The sequence below is a fragment of the Pelobates fuscus genome, chromosome 5 (genome assembly GCF_036172605.1).
Source record: "Pelobates fuscus isolate aPelFus1 chromosome 5, aPelFus1.pri, whole genome shotgun sequence".
Classification (NCBI taxonomy): Eukaryota; Metazoa; Chordata; class Amphibia; order Anura; family Pelobatidae; genus Pelobates; species Pelobates fuscus.
The window spans coordinates 302,415,646-302,436,126 of record NC_086321.1 but is presented as its reverse complement, the minus strand read 5'-3'; the positions used below and the strand labels follow the sequence as shown (position 1 = coordinate 302,436,126).

The window sequence follows — 20,481 nt, the reverse complement described above, 5'->3', positions numbered from 1 at the left end:
TCAAGAGGCATCAAAGGGGGGAATGTGGTGGAATCTCGGTAAAAATAAATTTAGTAGGCCGAGATTACCACGTGGCATGTGTACGTGCATATGCTGACGTATCGATCAGTTGGTTGCACGAGGCAAGATACGATCAGTAGTGTACGGAGCATGTGCAAGAATACAGGATATAGTATTCCCCTCCTCCATTGTGCTGGACAAGCCATGCGGTCAAACAGGAAGTTAATTCTTATTTGTGTTGATTGGTTAAGAGAATGTGCGGGTGGAGCTTAATATGGGAGGAGTTATATGCCTATATAAGGAGCCTGCACTATTGTCCGGGGCTCAGAACTTGTGGTATTTTGGTGACGCTAGTCCCTCTGAGTCCCGATCGGTGATCCAATAAAGAATCTCTTCCTTCCTGAAGAAACCTGTGTCCATCTCTCTGTGCTTGGCTTCCGTCAGTTTCTCCGGTATCAACAGCAGATATACTGTACAGTATAGTGATCACGGCAGCGGGGAAAGGGTAATGGAGATTTGGGTTGCTGCGACTGACACAAAGGGTAAAAAAAAATAGAAGTCATTTTTTTTTATCCAAAAAAAAATAATAAATAAATACCCTAATCAGGTTGATCACAGTAATATGCTGTGATCAGCACTGAAAGGGTTAAATAAAATATAAATGTTAAAACTTTAAAAAAAATGTAAAACTTTCTTTTTCCACAGGAGCTGCAAAAGCAACGATCTCTCTGCCTCTCTCTCTCAGATCGAAGTGAGGTGAGGAGAGGGGCAGAGACAATGTGTCAGCCAGTGATCTGAGATCATTGGCTGACACATACTAACAGTGATCACAGTGACTGTCTGTCACTGTGATCACCTCCTACAGATCGCGGTAATTGGCCACAGGGGGAGTGCCTGGGAGGTACAGGCATGCCCCCCACCGCGATCTGTAGGGGGCTAATGGCTGCAGTTACATGTGTCAGCCAATAGGCTGACACATAGTAACACTGATCGCACTGACAGGCTATGGCAGCCTGTCAGTGTGATCAGACTGCAGCCTGACAGTGCAGATCGCGGTCACTGACCCCAGGGGGGCTGCCTGGGGGGCCAGGCATGTCCCCCGACCGCGATCTGCTGCAGGAGAATACGGCCGGCTCCATGTGTCAGCCGATTTCAAATCGGCTGACACATGGTAAATACCGATCGCAGTGTCAGCCTGTCACTGCGATCAGAAGCTGCAGACCGCGGTCCCCAGGCACAGGGGGGCTGCCTGGGGGGCCAGGCCTGCCCCCTGACCGCGATCTGCAGCGGCCATGTGCCGCCGGCCACGTGGGGGGTAAGACCGCACAGGACGTACTATGCCGTCCTGCGGCGTTTAGAGCCGGCCAATTAAGGACGGCATGGTACGTCCTGCGGTCTTAAGGGGTTAAAACAAATGTATAAAAACAAAAGTGGATAAAATGCAATTTATATAATATCAAATAAAAACAATACCAGTCAACATGGAGAACAAACACTTGACGCATTTCGCCTTAGCCTTATCAAAAGTGAATAATAGATGTGAATCATAGCTGTGGCTATGATTGACAAGAGATGCTGTTTTAACCATATATGTAACTAATTATATGAGAATGGAATCTGAATTCATAGTCTGCAATGCTGGACATGACGTGTACAGTGGACTAGTTAAACCCCTCCAGAACTCACTGTAGAAAGCTTAGTTCCTGGACATTAAGCATTTAATAGTGAGCTCTGAGTCTCCAGGAACACACTTGGAAGATTTTGGTGCAAAGCATGAACTTGTGAAATTTAACAGATGTTATGAAATTATTTAACCGGTGCTGTAGTGAGTTTATGGTATGTGCCCTTTAGTAACTCTGTGTATGCCTACTTCAGCAAGGTATGTTCACTTAACCTATGTGAATATCAGGTAAAGGATGGAAGTATATTCAACAAAGATGGAAAGAAGACCACAGAAATTACTTTACCATTAGAAAAAAAAAACATTGATCAGTCTACATGCTGTTGTTGAGAATTAAACAACCAGATGATAGGCAGGATGTAATGTTTTATTCCGCTACTAAATCTACATTTAAAGGACCGCTATACGCACCCAGACCACTTTAGCTCAATGAAGTGCTCTGGGTGCCAGGTCCCTCTAGTTTAAACCCTGCAGCTGAAAACATAGCAGTTTTAGAGAAACTGCTATGTTTATACTGTAGGGTTAATTCAGCCTCTAGTGGCTGTCTCACTGACAGCCACTAAAGGCTGCTTCCACGATTCTCACTGTGAAAATCACAGGGAGAAGACGCTGATGTCCATAGAGTGTGTGTGTTGTGTAGGCCGCATGGCGCCCCCTGTTGCCATGGCGCCCTGTGTGGCTGCACAGCTTGCACACCCCTAAGGTCCGGCCCTGACTATAGGCGCCCAGACCACTTCAGCTCAATTAAGTGGTCTGGGTGCCCCTAGTTTTAACCCTGCAGCTGGGAGTCCAGCGTCAAATAAGGTCCCCATAGGAAAGCATTGAGAAATGCTTTCCTATGGGCGGATTTAAATGCGCACGTGCCTCTGGCCGCGCATGTGCATTCGGCTCCACTCGGGAGCCAACGTCGGAGGGGGAGGAGAGGTCACCAGTGCCGTGTGAGCCCGGCGTTGGATAAAGGTAAGTGGCTGAAGGGGTTTTCACCGAGCGGGAGGGGGGCTATGAGGGTGGGGGGACCTGAGGACTACATAGTGCCAGGAAAACGAGTTTGTTTTCATGGCACTATAGTGGTCCTTTAATTTTTTTAATATCTCCACATACAAAGTTATGTGCTCTGTATATTGCCTACATGGGTGCAGTATGCATTGAATATGCACACAGTATCAGTTTATACATGTATGGAAGCTAAAAATGTGTGTGTTTTTTGTACGTAATTCTGTATACAAACATAATGCACGTGCACAAACACACATATATAAAACACGCAGATACAAAACTCACAAACATTCAATTTAGATATATACATGTTTCTAACACATGCTTTTGGATTGCCTCAGCAGAAAATTAGTTATATGTGTTATAACCACATAAGCTTTACTTTGCACAATAGCAGTCAGGAAATATGGCAAAGAGCCAGGACAGGGGGTCTTTAAAGGAAACATACATTTTAACAAGTTGATAAAGATGGACAGACACAACTTAGCAAGCAGCTAGACTTGTACAGATAAAGAGAGGCATCTGCATAGACATATCCACAAAATCTAGTTACACACACATATACAAAACAAAAGATTACACACAGCAATTTAGAGAATAGACAGAGATTACAAAGACTATAAAGACTATAAATGCATTTAGCAACCGACACAGTCAAATACTGTAATCCTAAAAAAATGCAAAAATGAATAACTAAATGCCACCATTGTGCAGAAATTGTGCAACATGTCTGCAAGGATATACATAATCTTAATGTCACTGCATATACTCATATCCTACATACTGTATATCTCTACATATGACCAGAAGCCAACACATATATAACAGGAAAACTACATACCTGGCCTGGAAGGCAGGGTCGACATGGCAGACACTACACCCACTAAAAAAAAGTCTTGAAGTTTATGAGTCAATTACCAGACAGTGGGTAAGAATTTCATCAGACCACCAGTGTACAAACGCACAAACTCACACAATGACACACAATCACAATATAGACCAGTAAATAAAGTTAAGAGAAATCTTCTCATATAACAGAGGACAGGGAGTCAGACAGTTCTATAGCTGAGTATAGACACATTCCCAGACAGACAGATTCTCATTCTGCTAACACATTCAGACAGAATTCAGACAGAAACACAGACAGGTGAGGCAAACGTAACACACAAAAGGAAACGGTGAGAACGATATTTAAGGAAACACAGACATGCACCCAAAGAGGGTGGGGGTACAGATAAAGAAAAAAAGGTGAGGAAAAGGAGGGGGCCAGGAAAGTGGAGAGAAGAAGTGAAGAGGAGGGGGCAGAGAGATTTGTACACACAATTCTTAGACAGACACAGACAGCACTTAGACACAGGACAGACATAGGGGCACAGATAGGGGGGGAGATACAGAGACTAGACAGAGGGCAGAGGGAGTCTGAGAGGCACAGAGAGGGAGAGACTGGGAGGCATAAAAAGAGAAGTGAGAGACAAACAGGGGAGGGACACACAGATACATTTTTGTGCACTCAATTCACATAGAAAGATAGACAGACTTAAACAACAGACAAGCTGCCAGACATACCAGCAGTATCCAGGAACAGACTCATACCTCTGAAAATAAACAGGAGACTGAAGGCACCCAGACAGTTACTATACCTTCCAGTCACAGAAACAGACCTGACAAACACACACAGGTATACAGCTCTCAGTTTCCACATACACACACAGACCATCTCTCAAGGTCCTGGGACACAGAAGAGCTTGGAAGTTCCTGCACCATGCTACAATTCATTATACTTCCAGTGCTACTCCTGACTGCTGCACGGTGCCACCCTATCCCGGGAGGGGACACAGTACAGACGGGTGAGTCACAGAAGCCCCCTCCCTGAATACAGGAACAAATAACGCATGCATTTCTTGCTCATGTTGTTTCTGCCATGTTATGTAAGTTATACATTAAATGTCACTGTCACACTAACAAACCCACTTACTAAAAATCAACGTGTCCTTCTCCCAGGATACATTAGTTAGCCTACAATTCAACTACTCACACACCGAACTGCCCCTTAGATACACCACGGTTCCATATTTTATGAGTTACATAGCAATCTAGAATAGGGGAAAAAAAACTGGTCCAGCATGTGGAAATAGATTACTATCTTACATATCAAACTACATTTAATAAATTAAATAATTATAAGTGTCCTTTATGCATGCATGTAAGACACAACTCCCCCCTCCCTAAAAAAAAAAACACACAAAAAAACACGAGCTTTACTAATAGCATTATTACATGTACCACCTTCACATTTTATTTTGTATATTGATTAGCATTCATGTTTTTTTTGTTTTTTTTTCACTAAACAGGGAATTATGGAGAATTTACTATGGCAGTGGATATTTTAGGCCAAAAACCTTGAATTAGAAAGATTCCAAAACTTGTGTTTTGTTTTTTTGTTTAGTTTTTTACTTAGTTAGATATGTCTAAAATAAAACTTGCAATTCCTTTATAATTTCCCCACAAATCTACAGATGTTCAGTTTTGGGAGTCACCTGCTGTGGGGTATATGGAGCTTTGGTTCTTTTTGTCTGTGTATATTATGAATTAGACATAATTTCCCCTTCAACATCCAATATAAATTTTCACGGTTTACTAAATATAAATTAAAGTGTTGATTTATTGTCTGTGAAGTAAATGGTGTTTTCATTTTTGTGTCATGCCGGTGCCTATACCTGTCTGGTTTTTACTGCCATCTGCTTGGATAAGGTGTGGCAAAGAGTCCAGTGCTGGACACAGCCATCTTGATAGGGTTGCCAACATGTTTACCTTAGCATTCATCTCTGTTGCATGCTGATGGATAGCACATGAAAAGTGCTGGCCTGTTGGTATGTAGCATTTGTACACTGCAGAATGTAATTATTTAAAGAGTTCCTATACTGTAAAAGTGATATGTATCCAGAAAAATATTGCACATATGGTAACATTGCACCAACTGGACAAATATTTGGGAATACATTTCTGCAAGTTGTTGTTGCTTATATAAAAACCGAAGAGTTACTTGCACTCTATCACTAATCTTTATGCATATTTAAATAACTGGAGTTTTTTTAGTATCACTCCAATGCCATTTAAGTGGAAGCTCACTTGCCATGTCCAATCAAAACCTCTAAGATGACTCCTACGCTAACAATTCACCTTGCTGGTTTCAGCTTAAGGTAAAATCTCTGATGAGATTTTTTCTAAACCCAATTATACTTATTAACTCTTAATACGGAACACAGTGGGTGGGTGACAGCACTGTAACATGGATGTTTGTGTATTTGTTGTTGCTTATATACCTGTATCCAACTTTCTATCTATACCCACTTTATTCAGTACACCAGCGGCATCAAGAGGAAGGTGACAGCTTTAATATTAGAAAAACTATACAGAAGTGAAGGGCATTGGACAAGGGTAGCAAATCATGTTTCATTGTTCATAGCTTTATTGTTTCTTAAAGGGATCTTATAGTGCCAGGGAAACAAACCCATTTTCCTGGCACTATAGGCTCTTGGAGTTCCCCCCTTCCTCGGCACTGAAGGGGTTAAAACCTCTCCTCCACCGCTGATGTCAGCTCCCGAGTGGAGCCAGAGGCGCGTGCGCTTTCAAACTCGCCCATACGAAAGCATTACTCAATGCTTTCCTATGGGGATCTTATTTGACGCTGGACTCCCAGCTGCAGGTTGAAACTTGTAGGACCTGGCACCCAGACCACTTAATTGAGCTGAAGTGGTCTGGGTGCCTATAGTCAAGGGCCTTAGGGGTGTGCGAGCTGTGCAGCCGCACAGGGCGCCATGCGGCCGACGCAGCTCACACACTGCCTGGGTGACAGCTGTGAGGGCGCTCAGAGCACTTCTATAATGCAGGTTCCGATGTGTAGTGTGACCACACAGCACCCGAGTGGAGGATTTCCTTATCCTCCACTCGGTTCTATCAGTGAGGGCAAAGGGGGCGGAGCTAAGCAGCAGGCAGGGGCGGAGCCGAGGTCCAAACCTGCCTGGTAAGTCCATGCTCTCCCATATAATGTCCCAGTGCCCATGCTCCCACATCTAATGCCCCAGTGCCCTGCTCCCCCATCTAATTCCCCAGTGCCCCTGCTCCCCCTCTGCTCCCCATCTACCCCAGTGCCCCTTCTTCCCCCTCTACTGCTACAGTGCCCCTGCTCCCTATCTACCCAAGTGCCCCCAACTACCCCAGTGTGACCGCGCAGCACCCGAGTGGAGGATTTAATTATCCTCCACTCGGTTCTATCAGTTAAGGCAAAGGGGCAGAGCTAAGCAGCAGGCAGGGGCGGAGTTGAGGCCCGAATTTGCTGCCTGGTAAGTCCATGCTCTCCCATATAATGTCTCAGTGCCCATGCTCCCACATCTAATGCCCCAGCACCCCTGATCCTCATCTACCCCAGTACCCCTGCTCCCCCATCTAATGCTACAGTGCCCCTGCTCCCCATCTACCCCAGTGCCCCCAACTACCCCAGTGCCCCTCCCCCCTCATCTAATGATATAAAGCCTCTGCTCCCCACCTACCCCAGTGCTCCTGCCCCCATCTACCCCAGTGCCCCTGCTCCTACTCCCCATCTGCCACAGTGTCCCTGACCCCCCATCTACTGCTATAGTTCCCCTGCTCCCCATCTACTACAGTGCCCCTGTTCCCCCATCTACTGCTATAGTGCTCCTGCTCTCCATCTGCTGCAGTGCCCCTGATCCCCCATCTACTGCTACAGTGCTGACTACCTATAACTTTGTGTGTCTGTGTCGCATGTGGCTGCCTGTACCTGTGTGTGATTGTCTGCCTGTACATGTGTGTGACTGACCGTAACCGTGTGTTTGAATGTATACCTGTACCTGTGTGTGTGTCTGACTATGTGCCTATAACTTTCTATCTATACCCGCTTTATTCAGTACACCAGCGGCATCAAGAGGACGGTGACAGCTTTAATATTCGAAAAACTGCACAGAAGTGAAGGGCATTGGACAAGGGTAGCAAATCATGTTTCATTGTTCATAGCTTTATTGTTTCTTAAAGGGATCCTATAGTGCCAGGAGAAGTGTGACCACGCAGCACCCGAGTGGGGGATTTCATTATCCTCCACTCGGTTCCTTCAGTGAGGGCAAAGGGGGCAGAGCTAAGCAGCAGGCATGGACGGAGCTAAGCAGCAGGCAGAGGCGGAGCTGAAGCCCGAATCTGCTGCCTGGTAAGTCCATGCTCTCCCATATAATGTCCCAGTGCCCATGCTCCCACATTTAATGCCCCAGCGCCCCTGCTTTACAATCTAATCCCCCAGTGCCCCTGCTCCCCCATCTAATGCTACAGTGCCCCTGCTCTCCATCTACCCCAGTGCCCCTGTTCCCCATCTACCCCAGTGCCCCATCTTCCCCCTCTACTGCTACAGTGCCCCTGCTCCCTATTTACCCAATTGCCCCAACTACCCCAGAGCCCCATCTCCCCCATCTAATGCTACAGTGCCCCTGCTCCCCATCTACCCCAGTGACCCTGCTCCCCATCTAGTGATATAATTACCCTGCTCCCCATCTACCCCAGTGCCTCTGCTCCCCCATCTAGTGATATAATGCCCCTGCTCTCCATCTACCCCAGTGCCCTTGCTCCCCATCTACCCCAGTGCCCCAGCTCCCCATTAACCCCAGTGCGCCAGTTCCCCCATCTAGTGATATAATTCCCCTGCTCCCCATCTACTCCAGTGCCTCTGCTCCCCATCTACCCTGGTGTTCAAGCTCCCCTATGTACTGCTATAATGCCCCTGCTACCTATCTACCCCAGTGCCCTTGCTCCCCATCTTCTCCAGGGCCCCTTCTCCTCCATCTAATGCCACAGTGTCCCTGATCCCCATCTACTGCTTTAGTGCCCCTGCTCCCCCATCTACTACAGTGCATCTGTTCCCCATCTACTGCTATAGTGCTCCTGCTCTCCATCTGCCACAGTGTCCCTGACCCCCCATCTACTGCTATAGTTCCCCTGCTCCCCATCTACTACAGTGCCCCTGTTCCCCCATCTACTGCTATAGTGCTCCTGCTCTCCATCTGCTGCAGTGCCCCTGATCCCCCATCTACTGCTACAGTGCTGACTACCTATAACTTTGTGTGTCTGTGTCGCATGTGGCTGCCTGTACCTGTGTGTGATTGTCTGCCTGTACATGTGTGTGACTGACCGTAACTGTGTGTTTGAATGTATACCTGTACCTGTGTGTGTGTCTGACTATGTGCCTATAACTTTCTATCTATACCCGCTTTATTCAGTACACCAGCGGCATCAAGAGGACGGTGACAGCTTTAATATTCGAAAAACTGCACAGAAGTGAAGGGCATTGGACAAGGGTAGCAAATCATGTTTCATTGTTCATAGCTTTATTGTTTCTTAAAGGGATCCTATAGTGCCAGGAGAAGTGTGACCACGCAGCACCCGAGTGGGGGATTTCATTATCCTCCACTCGGTTCCTTCAGTGAGGGCAAAGGGGGCAGAGCTAAGCAGCAGGCATGGACGGAGCTAAGCAGCAGGCAGAGGCGGAGCTGAAGCCCGAATCTGCTGCCTGGTAAGTCCATGCTCTCCCATATAATGTCCCAGTGCCCATGCTCCCACATTTAATGCCCCAGCGCCCCTGCTTTACAATCTAATCCCCCAGTGCCCCTGCTCCCCCATCTAATGCTACAGTGCCCCTGCTCTCCATCTACCCCAGTGCCCCTGTTCCCCATCTACCCCAGTGCCCCATCTTCCCCCTCTACTGCTACAGTGCCCCTGCTCCCTATTTACCCAATTGCCCCAACTACCCCAGAGCCCCATCTCCCCCATCTAATGCTACAGTGCCCCTGCTCCCCATCTACCCCAGTGACCCTGCTCCCCATCTAGTGATATAATTACCCTGCTCCCCATCTACCCCAGTGCCTCTGCTCCCCCATCTAGTGATATAATGCCCCTGCTCTCCATCTACCCCAGTGCCCTTGCTCCCCATCTACCCCAGTGCCCCAGCTCCCCATTAACCCCAGTGCGCCAGTTCCCCCATCTAGTGATATAATTCCCCTGCTCCCCATCTACTCCAGTGCCTCTGCTCCCCATCTACCCTGGTGTTCAAGCTCCCCTATGTACTGCTATAATGCCCCTGCTACCTATCTACCCCAGTGCCCTTGCTCCCCATCTTCTCCAGGGCCCCTTCTCCTCCATCTAATGCCACAGTGTCCCTGATCCCCATCTACTGCTTTAGTGCCCCTGCTCCCCCATCTACTACAGTGCATCTGTTCCCCATCTACTGCTATAGTGCTCCTGCTCTCCATCTGCTGCAGTGCCTCTGATCCCCCATCTACTGCTACAGTGCTGACTACCTATAACTTTCTGTGTGTCTGTGTTGCATGTGGCTGCCTGTACCTGTGTGTGACTGACCGTAACTGTGTGTTTGAATGTATACCTGTAACTGTGTGTGTGTGTGACTATGTGCCTATAACTGTGTGTGTGAGTATATGCTTGACACGGTGTGAATATGTGCTTGTAACTCTGCATGTGACTATGTGCCTTGGACTGCGTGTATCTGACTGTGGGACTGTGTGCCTGCAACTTGGCAGATATGCACACCTGCATTCACACATGGGCCTACATACATATTTTTATCTGAATGACATACCCATAACACTCAGCAAATAAACCCTGCACAAATATCACACATCCAATACACACATATATCACACACAGTCAATGCACCTATTACAAATATTACACAGCCAACACATAGCATCCATATCACACACAGCCATCACATCTGTTACCCACATGACATGTGTAGCTGTCTTCTGAGCTCTGGCCAATCAGAGCATTGCGGCGGTTTTCCACAGTAAATGTGGGTAAGTGCCTGAGCTCATGAGGCGGTTACTGATGCTCTGTACCCGGTGGAGACGCAGACCAGATTCCCAGCACACTGGACTACCTGAGATTAGCATTAGCAAAGTATCATCACGGAAGGTGGAATGAATATTATTTTTTGTTTTTAAATAATTATTAATTTAATAAATCCCCTATAGAAACACACCACTATACACATGAATGAAGGGGTATGACAGGGTGGTGGGGGGCGCTATGAAGATTTTTCGCACAGGGCACCTGAAGTCCTAAGGCCAGCCCTGCCTACAGTGGTCCTTTAAAAACTACAACATAAATTGGTGTTACGTTTTTAACCGAGGTAGTTCTAAAACAAATGTTTTGTGCGGGCTACTGGTTATGCTTACTTATTATTTTATTCATAATGTATTAACATATACCCCAGTGATGTTGAATTTGTAAACAAAACAGCGTGAAACGCAACAAGGTTCAACTGATATCCAGACTTTTGTGGCTCCCTACTGTTTCCACACCCTTTTTACATGTCTACTCCTTTAATTTATTCTGCCACTTTCCCCATGAGGGCTGTAATGTAAAAATGATTTTGCCCAGGCATTTAAAAAAAAAAAAAATATATATATATATATATATATTTGATTTACAATCAAGGTGGTTACATGTATTCTTAGACATCACTGTGCACTGTGCATTTTTTTTTTATAGCTTCCCAGTGAGAAGGGAGCTTAGCCAGAGACAGATATTTTTTCATCACCAATGACAAGCACGCCGTCCAAAACTGAGTATGCTGCAATGCTCTTCCAGTGCAGACCATGCTGAAGAGCTCTTACATGAGAAAAAGGTGCTGTGTTTGCTTGTGACTTGTACCTGGCGTCTCCATAAATACCAGAGGACAAAAAGACTAGGAAAGTATGTTGTGCATGTGTTTGGTAGCAGCTTATGGGGTTGCTTTTATGTAGAGTAAGCTGATTGTGGTGTGGTGTTTTGTGTAAATAAGTTGGTTTCAGTCGTGTTGTGTTTGTGATTAGAGATGTCCCGAACAGTTCGCCGGGAACTGTTCGCCGGCGAACATAGCTTGTTTGCGATCGCCGCGGCGGGCGAACATATGCGATGTTCGGTCCGCTCCCTATTCGTCATCATTGAGTAAACTTTGACCCTGTACCTCACAGTCAGCAGACACATTCTAGCCAATCAGCAGCAGACCCTCCCTCCCAGACCCTCCCACCTCCATGACGAATAGGGGGCGGACCGAACATCGCATATGTTCGCCCGCCGCGGCGACCACGAACAAGCTATGTTCGCCGGCGAACTGTTCGGGACATCTCTATTTGTGATGTAAAATGTGTGGCTAGGGACTGTAGAGAGTGAGAGAGTTTAGGGTGTATAGGGGTATAGTGTCTATAGGGTATGTAGCAAGTGTGTGCATAGAGGCTGTAGTGTATATGTGTTTAGGTGATGCAGTATGTATAGGGACTGTAGAGAGTGTGTGTTTAGGAAATATATTGTGTGTGTTTGCATACAGGGTATCTAGTGTGTGCATCAGGGATCTAGTGTGTATTTGTGTAGAGATTCCAAAGTGTGTGTAGGGAATCTAGTGTGTGTAGGGGATGCAGAATGTGTGTAAGGTATAAAGAGTGTGTATGTGTGTGTGTGTCTGAAATTAACTGTGTGTAAGAGGTGCAGTGTGTGTATAAGGGATGTAGTGTGTGTGTCTGGAATGTAGTGTGTGTAAGTGACAGAGTGTGTGTATAAGGGTTGTAGTGTATATAGTATGGGTTCAGTGTGTGTGAGGAGTTAAATGTGTGTGAGGGGTTCAATATGTGTGTGTGAGGAGTACAGTGTGTGTGAGGGGTGCAGTATGTGTGTGTGAAGGATGCTGTATGTGAATGTGTTGGGAGGTACTCTGTGGGGGGAGGGGGGGAGGCGGCAGATGGGTATGCTCAGTTATCCTAAGGGGTGGCTCAGTATAACGTGACTATATCAAACAACATGTAGTTCACAAGCACCTTGTGAACTTTGCTGTCATGTAGTGGCAAATTTTAGAACTACAGATGTTTGCAGGTCACATTTCCTATAATGCTTAGCCAGCCTAAATGACCTGGTTTCTTACAAATGTGTGTATGTGACTGCATATGCAATTTTTGTATTTGTGCCTATGTGTAATATGTTTGGTAGGTAGGTGGATGTGCAATTTTGATTGGGTGACTCGCTTTGAAAGTAAATGTAATTAGCATTTTGTGTGAAAGAGGGTATTAGGGGAAAGTAGGTGACACAGGAATGGACAGGGATGCTATTAGTATGTAAATGGGGATGGTTGAATGAATAAAATTGACTGGATGTGGCTGGTGCTATGGAACTTGGCATGTGGCATGTGTTGGGGTGGGGAAGGGTTGAGTATTTTACTGTGAGGTTGGTAAGCATCTGGCTAGGTCTATATGACTAGAATGTTGAGTAAATGTGGTTGTGATGGGACATGTGACAGTGACTGGCAGCTTGATTGTAACTTGGTGAGATATTGGAAGGGGTATGTGACTGTGTAGATGATTGAACCTGGAAAAGGGGGCATGTATATGGTTGTGGATATCAGTGAATGGGGTAAGTGACCTGGTGTGATGGGTATATGTGATTGGATGGGTTATTGTATCTGAGCGGGAGTATGTGTCCTGGTATTGATACCGGAGAAACTGACGGAAGCCAAGCACAGAGAAGTGGACACAGGTTTCTTCAGGAAGGAAGAGATTCTTTATTCGATTCACCGACCGGGGCCCAGAGGGACTAATGTCACCAAAATACAACAAGATCTGAGCCCAGAACTGACTGTGTAAATGCATGATATAGACATATAGCTCCTCCTATAGTTAACTCTACCCACATATACTCTTTACCCAATCAGCTGAACAAAGCCTAACTTCCCTTACCTGTTAGACCACATGGCTCACCCAGAACAATGGAGGAGGGGAAGTGTTTTCAGTTTCTGCATTCCTGCACTTGCTCAGTACAGTGTTGATTGTATCTTAGCTACGTGTAACTGACTAACTGATACACCAACATTTACACATATGCCACGTGGAAATCTCGGCCTACTAAATTTAATTTCTACCGAGCTTCCACCACAGTATATGAGTGATTTGGGAGGTGTGATATGAATATGGATGTTTTTCACTCCACAACTCCAAACACAAATGAATAGGGTGTAACCATGACATTATTCATTATTGTCCAATGATTCATTGATGGTAACAGAGAGGGTTATATGGAGAAAAAAAGTTCACTTAATGTAACTATATTGGTCACAGAATCCAAATTAAATTCATCCCAATATCTCAGGACACTTTTATAGTCTGCCAGGTAATATGTCTGATTTAAACACAGGGATATAAACAGTTCGTTTGCTGAGTGAAAACACAAAAAATAATTTGCAAGAGAACACCCACTCAGAAAAAGTTAAGAAACATTTTGCTTGGGCTATGAGCACTGTTTAAGTTTGGTTTATACATTGAAGTGAATACATAAACATATAAATGTTATGTGTATAAATTGTATTGCTTTCAGCAATGACTTGAAGAATGTTTTGTGTAATCAAATGTGTAATGTTCACTAGGGACACGCAGACATGACAGAATAGAGAGAATTGCAATACCGATCCTTAGAATGGTCGAGTTATGCAAAAAAGAGTGTTAAAAAACGAGCCGAGTTCAAGGGAAACAACGGAATCTCGAGAGAAAGCCAGATATCAGTGTGGCGGAACCAACCTCGCCACTGTGCACTGGAGGAGCCTGGTTGCCTGCCTGCTGCCTTTTGACTATGGACCGGCATTTAAATACTTTATTTTCCTATGCAGAAAGGTCTATTCATGTATTTCTGCCCTGGCGTTCGGTAGATTCTTGGATTTACTGAATTAACTAATTTAACCCAGATAGCTATGTGATGGAGCCTATTTGTGTAATAAAAGACTTTGGCTCCATGGCAATTGAACTGTATGTGTGTGGTCTGATCGCCATTCAGTAATAATGTGCGCTCAGACCTAAGCTATCTGGGGATATGTTGCATGTCTGTATTTTATGTAACCTTGTGTATTTTATTGTATTTTACTGTCTTTTTACTGTATTTCTCTGCCAGTGCTAATTACATTTCCCATTGTGTAAGGTAATTGTATCACAGGCAGAGGGGGAGGATTTTGTGTGGGAGTGTCTGAGTGTATTATACGTGTTTATTGGTTGTTTTCAAAAACCCTGTGGGCAGTACTAGGTTCGTGGATTGTGAATAAAAGAGGCTGTATGTGCCAGTACAGTCAGTTCTGCTTGACCTCAAAACTAAGTGTTGTCTCGTTATTGGGGGAATTGGATTGTATGCTGATTGCCAGGAGTGTAAGCTGATTGTATGCTTTTCCCGTTCAGCTGTTTACAGCATTCATATGCTTGAGAGGATTCACATGCTTCTCCGGTTCGGTGGTTGTGGTGTCTGCTGCAGTGCTTGGAGTCCTCAGGAAGCGCTAGGAGCATCCTTCAACGGAGGTACCCAGTCGGGGTGCCCGTCGATCCGTTACAATCAGTAACCAGGAAATCCAAATAACAAGTGCAATGTTCAATGGTACACCAAAGACCACAACAGGGCACTGAGGCAAGGGAGGCAAGAGACGTTAGCTTATATACACACAGGGTGTATCTGATTGGCTAATCTCCAATTAGTGTTAACCACAACACGTGGGAGGAGTTTCTTCCCTCCCTTGTGGTCTCTGAGGTCATCACTGTGTGCCAGGTCACATGACCGGGTGCAGCACACATGTAAGGAAGCTGCTCTGGAGCGTGCAGCGTCAAACACACTGCCAGTCTAGAGACAGGGACCAGATTACGCCGCTCGCTGAGATGAGGTAAGCAAGGTCGCCGCGAGCAGCGCGGGGGCTAGGGACTTGACAAAATGTCTATGCCAGTACTACATCATCCACTCCACATGGGTTACACGAGGTGAAGGCTGACACTTAATTTTAATAGGGATTTTGAAGATGACCAGATGTGTAAGCATCTTAATGAAGATATATGAACATGGGAAAATTAAAACTCTTTATTCAAAGCTGCTGCTAAGGAATATCACATGTAATACTTTAGCATGTTAAAGGTTTTATGTATAGTATGCTACCTATAAGACATTATGTTCTCTTGCATGGACCTCTTTTGTATAATGTACTTAAAAGTTAAAAACAGCTTTGTCATTTTTGGGTCTTTGTATATTTTGCAGACCTTCAAAGGTGAAATACCTGCTTTGTGTGCAGCAGGCTGTAGGGGTACTTAAAATAAGATATACTTGGGGGCGTGGCTTGGCCATTGAAGAAAATGACCGCTTGAATTTTTGCTCCTCGAGACCCCACTGTCACGGGAGCCGAAACCCCAACACGCAGGAAAGAGGAAACCACAAAAGGTGGATCTGAAAGACGTATTACTGAGCCTTAGCATGGCCAGACTTGTTGAAAATATACAACAAGAAACAGGGTCAAGAATAAATCAAGGACAGGAATACTCAGAGTCACGATAAAGCCGGGTCAGGATACCAGAAATCATGAGTCAAATACGAAGATCGCAATGATGAGATCTTTACTTTAAGAGTGGGCGTGTCGTCACATCCACATCTATATATAGGCGTCCTGACGTGCGACCACGTAGTTCAGTCAGACCGCATGGCAGAAGGAAGTCTGCAATGATCGAGGGAGGTGAGTCTCCCTCAGAGTGCCGCACGGTCGCGTGGAGCAGTCGGACCGCGCTGCAGGGAGGGTCTGCGAGGCTCGTCGGAGGTAAGGAATACCACACCCAAGACAAAAGCACTGTTCCCCAGTAGTCGCGGCACCATGGTATTCTGGAGCGCATAAGTCCCCGATCCCAGAAAGGGCCAGTCAAGTCTACCCGACGGCAGTACCTAGTGAAGCCAGTGGATCTGACGACACCTCCGCTGGACTCGGGCGGCTCCGCCGTGTCGGAGGGCTCGGCACCACCTTCACCAAGCGCAGACTCAGAACCTGCTGACAAAGCTAACTGGCTCAAACTCAGCCGAGCCCTGTCGACCAAAACTGACCTCAGGGACACCATGGCTGAACTTCTGTCCTGTGGTCCTTGCCTTGCGGTATGTTAAGGTGAACATACAGGCCTTTTGTGGGCGGAATTTCAAGGCCATGCAGACAGCGTGGGCCATGTGGAGGCTACATGCGATGAACTCAGGCAATCACAGACAATGGTGGTGGAAACCCAGGATACTCACTCTGAGCTTATTAGAGGGATGGCTCTTCACGTAGTTGATTTGGATAACCGCAGACGCCGCAACAACATCAGGCTTCGCAGCCTCCAAGAAGGTGAGGAAACCCCAGCCCAACTTCAAATGTAACTGAAACAAATATTCTTGCTGATCCTTGTCCAGGGAATCATCAGTCCCCATTGAATTTGTGCAAGTGCACCGCGCTCTCCGCCCAAAGGGCCCTCCTGATAGCCCCCCAGGTATGTAATATGTTCCATGACTAATTTGTTCCATGACAAGCCAAGTATAGGCCATCTATCACTTACCAATTCTGCTCCCTGCAACTCTTCCCGGACCTATAACCGGCCACCCTGGGGTATCGCTGCATGTTCAAACTGATGTCCAGGATCCTTCAAACACAGAAGACTCGCTACCACTGGCAGATGCCAACAGGACTGCTGATCTCTACTCTATCTGGCCCTTTCATGGTCCGCACACTCAACAATTTTGTGGATTTGGGCCACGAGCTACAGTTACCTGCAATTAACATGCGCTGGCCTAATCCATTGGGTTTTTATGCTCAACCCCGGCTACTATACCAATGGCCCGCATTGCCACAAAGACACTGTTCGGAACATCAGGAGGCTACCCGCCCATTGGGCGCTGTGGCGAAACCAACTTCGCCACTGTGAACTGGAGAAGCCTGGTTGCTAGCCTCCTGCCCTGCGACTATGGCCCCTGGACATATTGTACTGCAAAAACTATATTTGGGCATGTAATAATGTATATTACGGCTACTGGGCCTTTAAGGGCCATCCGTGGATCTATTGGGACTTTTGGGATATGTGAAATGTCTGTGTGTTATGTGTAAAATGTGACTTTATGTATTCTAAAGTGTTTTATGTCGTTTTGCAACCATGTGGTTAATGGAGTCTGCCTCTAGTCCAGGGTAATTGGATTACTTCTCCAATTATCTCCAGGGCAGAAGGGAGGAAGCCGGGATGCATTGTGGGGGATGTTTTACTTCTGTTTGAGCCAGATTGTGCCATGCTGCAAGCCAGGGCCCAAAAGATACTTTTACTAACTTTTGAACCCCTGGTCTGATTCATGCAATTTTTTAGTATGTTGTTCCCCCGAATGGATTGATTGTGAATTTGTATTTTTATGCGAATATGATGTATGGTTTTGAAGTTACAGATATTGTGTAAAAGTTATGTTTTAAACTGTATAATAAGTGGATTATCTCTCAGGCTAAGGGGAGGGGATGTGTGGGTTGTACCATATCTCGGATTGGTTATTTTATGCCTCCCCCTGGGTGTGGCCTGTTTGTGTGAGATGGAAATAAAAGCCAGGCTGGATGAGCCAGTCCAGAGTTCCTGTTTAACCCTCAAAATGAAGTGTCGTCTCGTTCTTGGGGGGAATTGGATTGTAAGCTGACTGCCAGGAGTGTAAGCGGATTGTATGCTTTTCTTGTTCAGCTGTTCCAGTTCGGAGTGTTATTTCGTATCCAGATCGGGAGTTTGGTGTTCTGCAGTAGCTGTGCCTGTCTCTAGGAAAGGGTATTATCGCCTAAACGGATTTTATTCCCTTTTATGCTGAAACGGTCCGTTACAGGCGCTTCTTGCTAAACAACACTCTTTGACCGCAAGCTCCCAGCATAATCCTGGTTAGCATGGCATACCTCTGCAACTTATTTATTTGCCTACACTGCTACCGTGTTCATCTGTCATGATTTTATTTTACATGACTTCTCTGATCTCCGAACATGTATCTCCACAAGCCCAGTGGCATTTATTCTACCTTTGCACCTGGGGCACACCCTCCATACGACCTTCTTGGATCTCAAGGTCCCGACATAACCCTAACCAACACGATCTATTTCGGCAATGTGCTTGTGATTCACCTGTATTGCTACCATCTACCTAGTTCCTGATTTGTTTATTTATTTTTCAGTGCCCATGATTTACCTACACCTCTGCCATGAGCATAGTTTTTGATTTGTATTTTGACTTACCTATCCTAATCTCCAACTAAGTATTTTCAAAACTGCAGTGGCATATATTATCCCTTTGCACCTGGGATTCAACATCAGACAACTTGGACTGTTGTTCACTGCTGACATATGGAAGCCTGGCCAAACATGACCACATTGATACTGCGGGGGGAGAATAAGAGAGAGATTGTTCCCCCAATAACGCGAACCGGACCACATTTTTTTTTCTCCTGACTCCACAGTTCATTAACAATGCTCCACACCTCGACTCAGCCGAGTAGAATGTGGGGAAGGGAACCCGAATGCTATGAACCCCATGCTACGAAACACCACCTCATGGCACCTCACTTCCAAGATCTTGGAACCTGATTGCTGCCCAAGAACTGATGAGTATAACATCATGGCGGACTGCTTCCTCAGGGGAAGGTTTAATATTGCATTACTTTGTTTACTGATTGGAGAGGGACCGACCCTAACACGAGGAGAATCCAGGGCCACCTGGATGGAAAGGGAGGGACTATCCTGCACACGCAGCCCCACAAGATCCCACCGGTGGCCACATACCCTTAACTGGTCTGGTCTATGACCATAACCTACATGCACACCCAACGACGTTACGGAGGTTCGGGGATGATCACTGAGCCCAGCTGGGTTGGGGAGATAGAGTGAATGTTACATAACTATGTGGAGTAATCATTGTGTTAAGTTTATAAATATATGGTTTTCTTTTTTTCTTTTTCTACCCCCACTCCCCTCTCTCTTCGGGTAGTCAGGAGTTTCCACGCCACTTACATGCTCACAGAAGCAGTGGGTCCAGTTGCCACCCTCAACTCCACACACCCCTAAATCTATTAGCTATAGGCTTGACGTTCCCTGCTCTGTCTACCCCAGCACCTGAGATGCTGGTCCAGAAACCTCTGGCTTGCCACAGCCATGCTAATGTTGATTGAAAGGGGTGAACTTCCTGTGCCACTTAATCACTCAGCACTCTCACTCCAAAAACATGTGCCATACTGCATCAATCCACTTATTTTCTCTTCTCCACCCCCTTTTTTCTCTTCCTTCTAACCCATCTTTCCCTTTTCACCCTCCACCTCTCTCCCTCCTTCTCTTCTTTCTCCCTGTCCCCTCTCTCCATCACTGCCTCTGCACTCCTATTGCGCCCTTTCACCCTTTCTAGAGGGCTCTGGGGTTTGGGGGCCTCGCATGGCCTGTCCCCAAACAATGTCAAGCCCGGCTGCATCACCATGGCCGACATATGTCACAGCGCCCCTGATCCTCCTCTCCTTGAATGTTCGTGGACTGAATGCCCTGGAGAAAAGATCCTACCCACTCAGACACGGCTGGAGCACACATGCACACAATGTATATCTACAGGAAACCCACTTCAAACTAGGCTCAACCCCAAAACTGTACAAACATTTTTACACACAAGGATTTTTTAGAAACAACCCCCAGGGAAAATCTGAAGGCACAGCCATACTCGTACACAAATCCATCCCACTCGTACACAAATCCATCCCACTCTAATGGACTGGGACAGCCGCTACGTTTTCGTGCAGGGAAAGATACTTGGCACTCCATACACTTTTGCCAATGCTTATGCCCATAACACCAGACAGGGAAGGTTCTTGCGCTCTGCTCTCAAAACTCTTGCTGACTTCATTGGGGGCTGTCTGTTTCTGGGCGAGGACTAAAACATAGTGCTGCATCCCACCGTCGATGCCTCCAC

General features: G+C 46.1%; 1 protein-coding gene across 1 annotated transcript in view; it reads left to right on the top strand.

Moving 5' to 3' along the window:
• The first annotated feature begins 4,031 nt into the window (after positions 1-4,031).
• FSTL3 (follistatin like 3) overlaps positions 4,032-20,481 on the top strand; it is a 307,842-nt gene continuing 291,392 nt past the window's right edge. Inside the window, exon 1 of the mRNA XM_063455504.1 lies at positions 4,032-4,524. Coding sequence (XP_063311574.1) covers positions 4,440-4,524 — 85 coding nt within the window. The 5' untranslated portion in view covers positions 4,032-4,439. The remainder of the gene's footprint in view (positions 4,525-20,481) is intronic.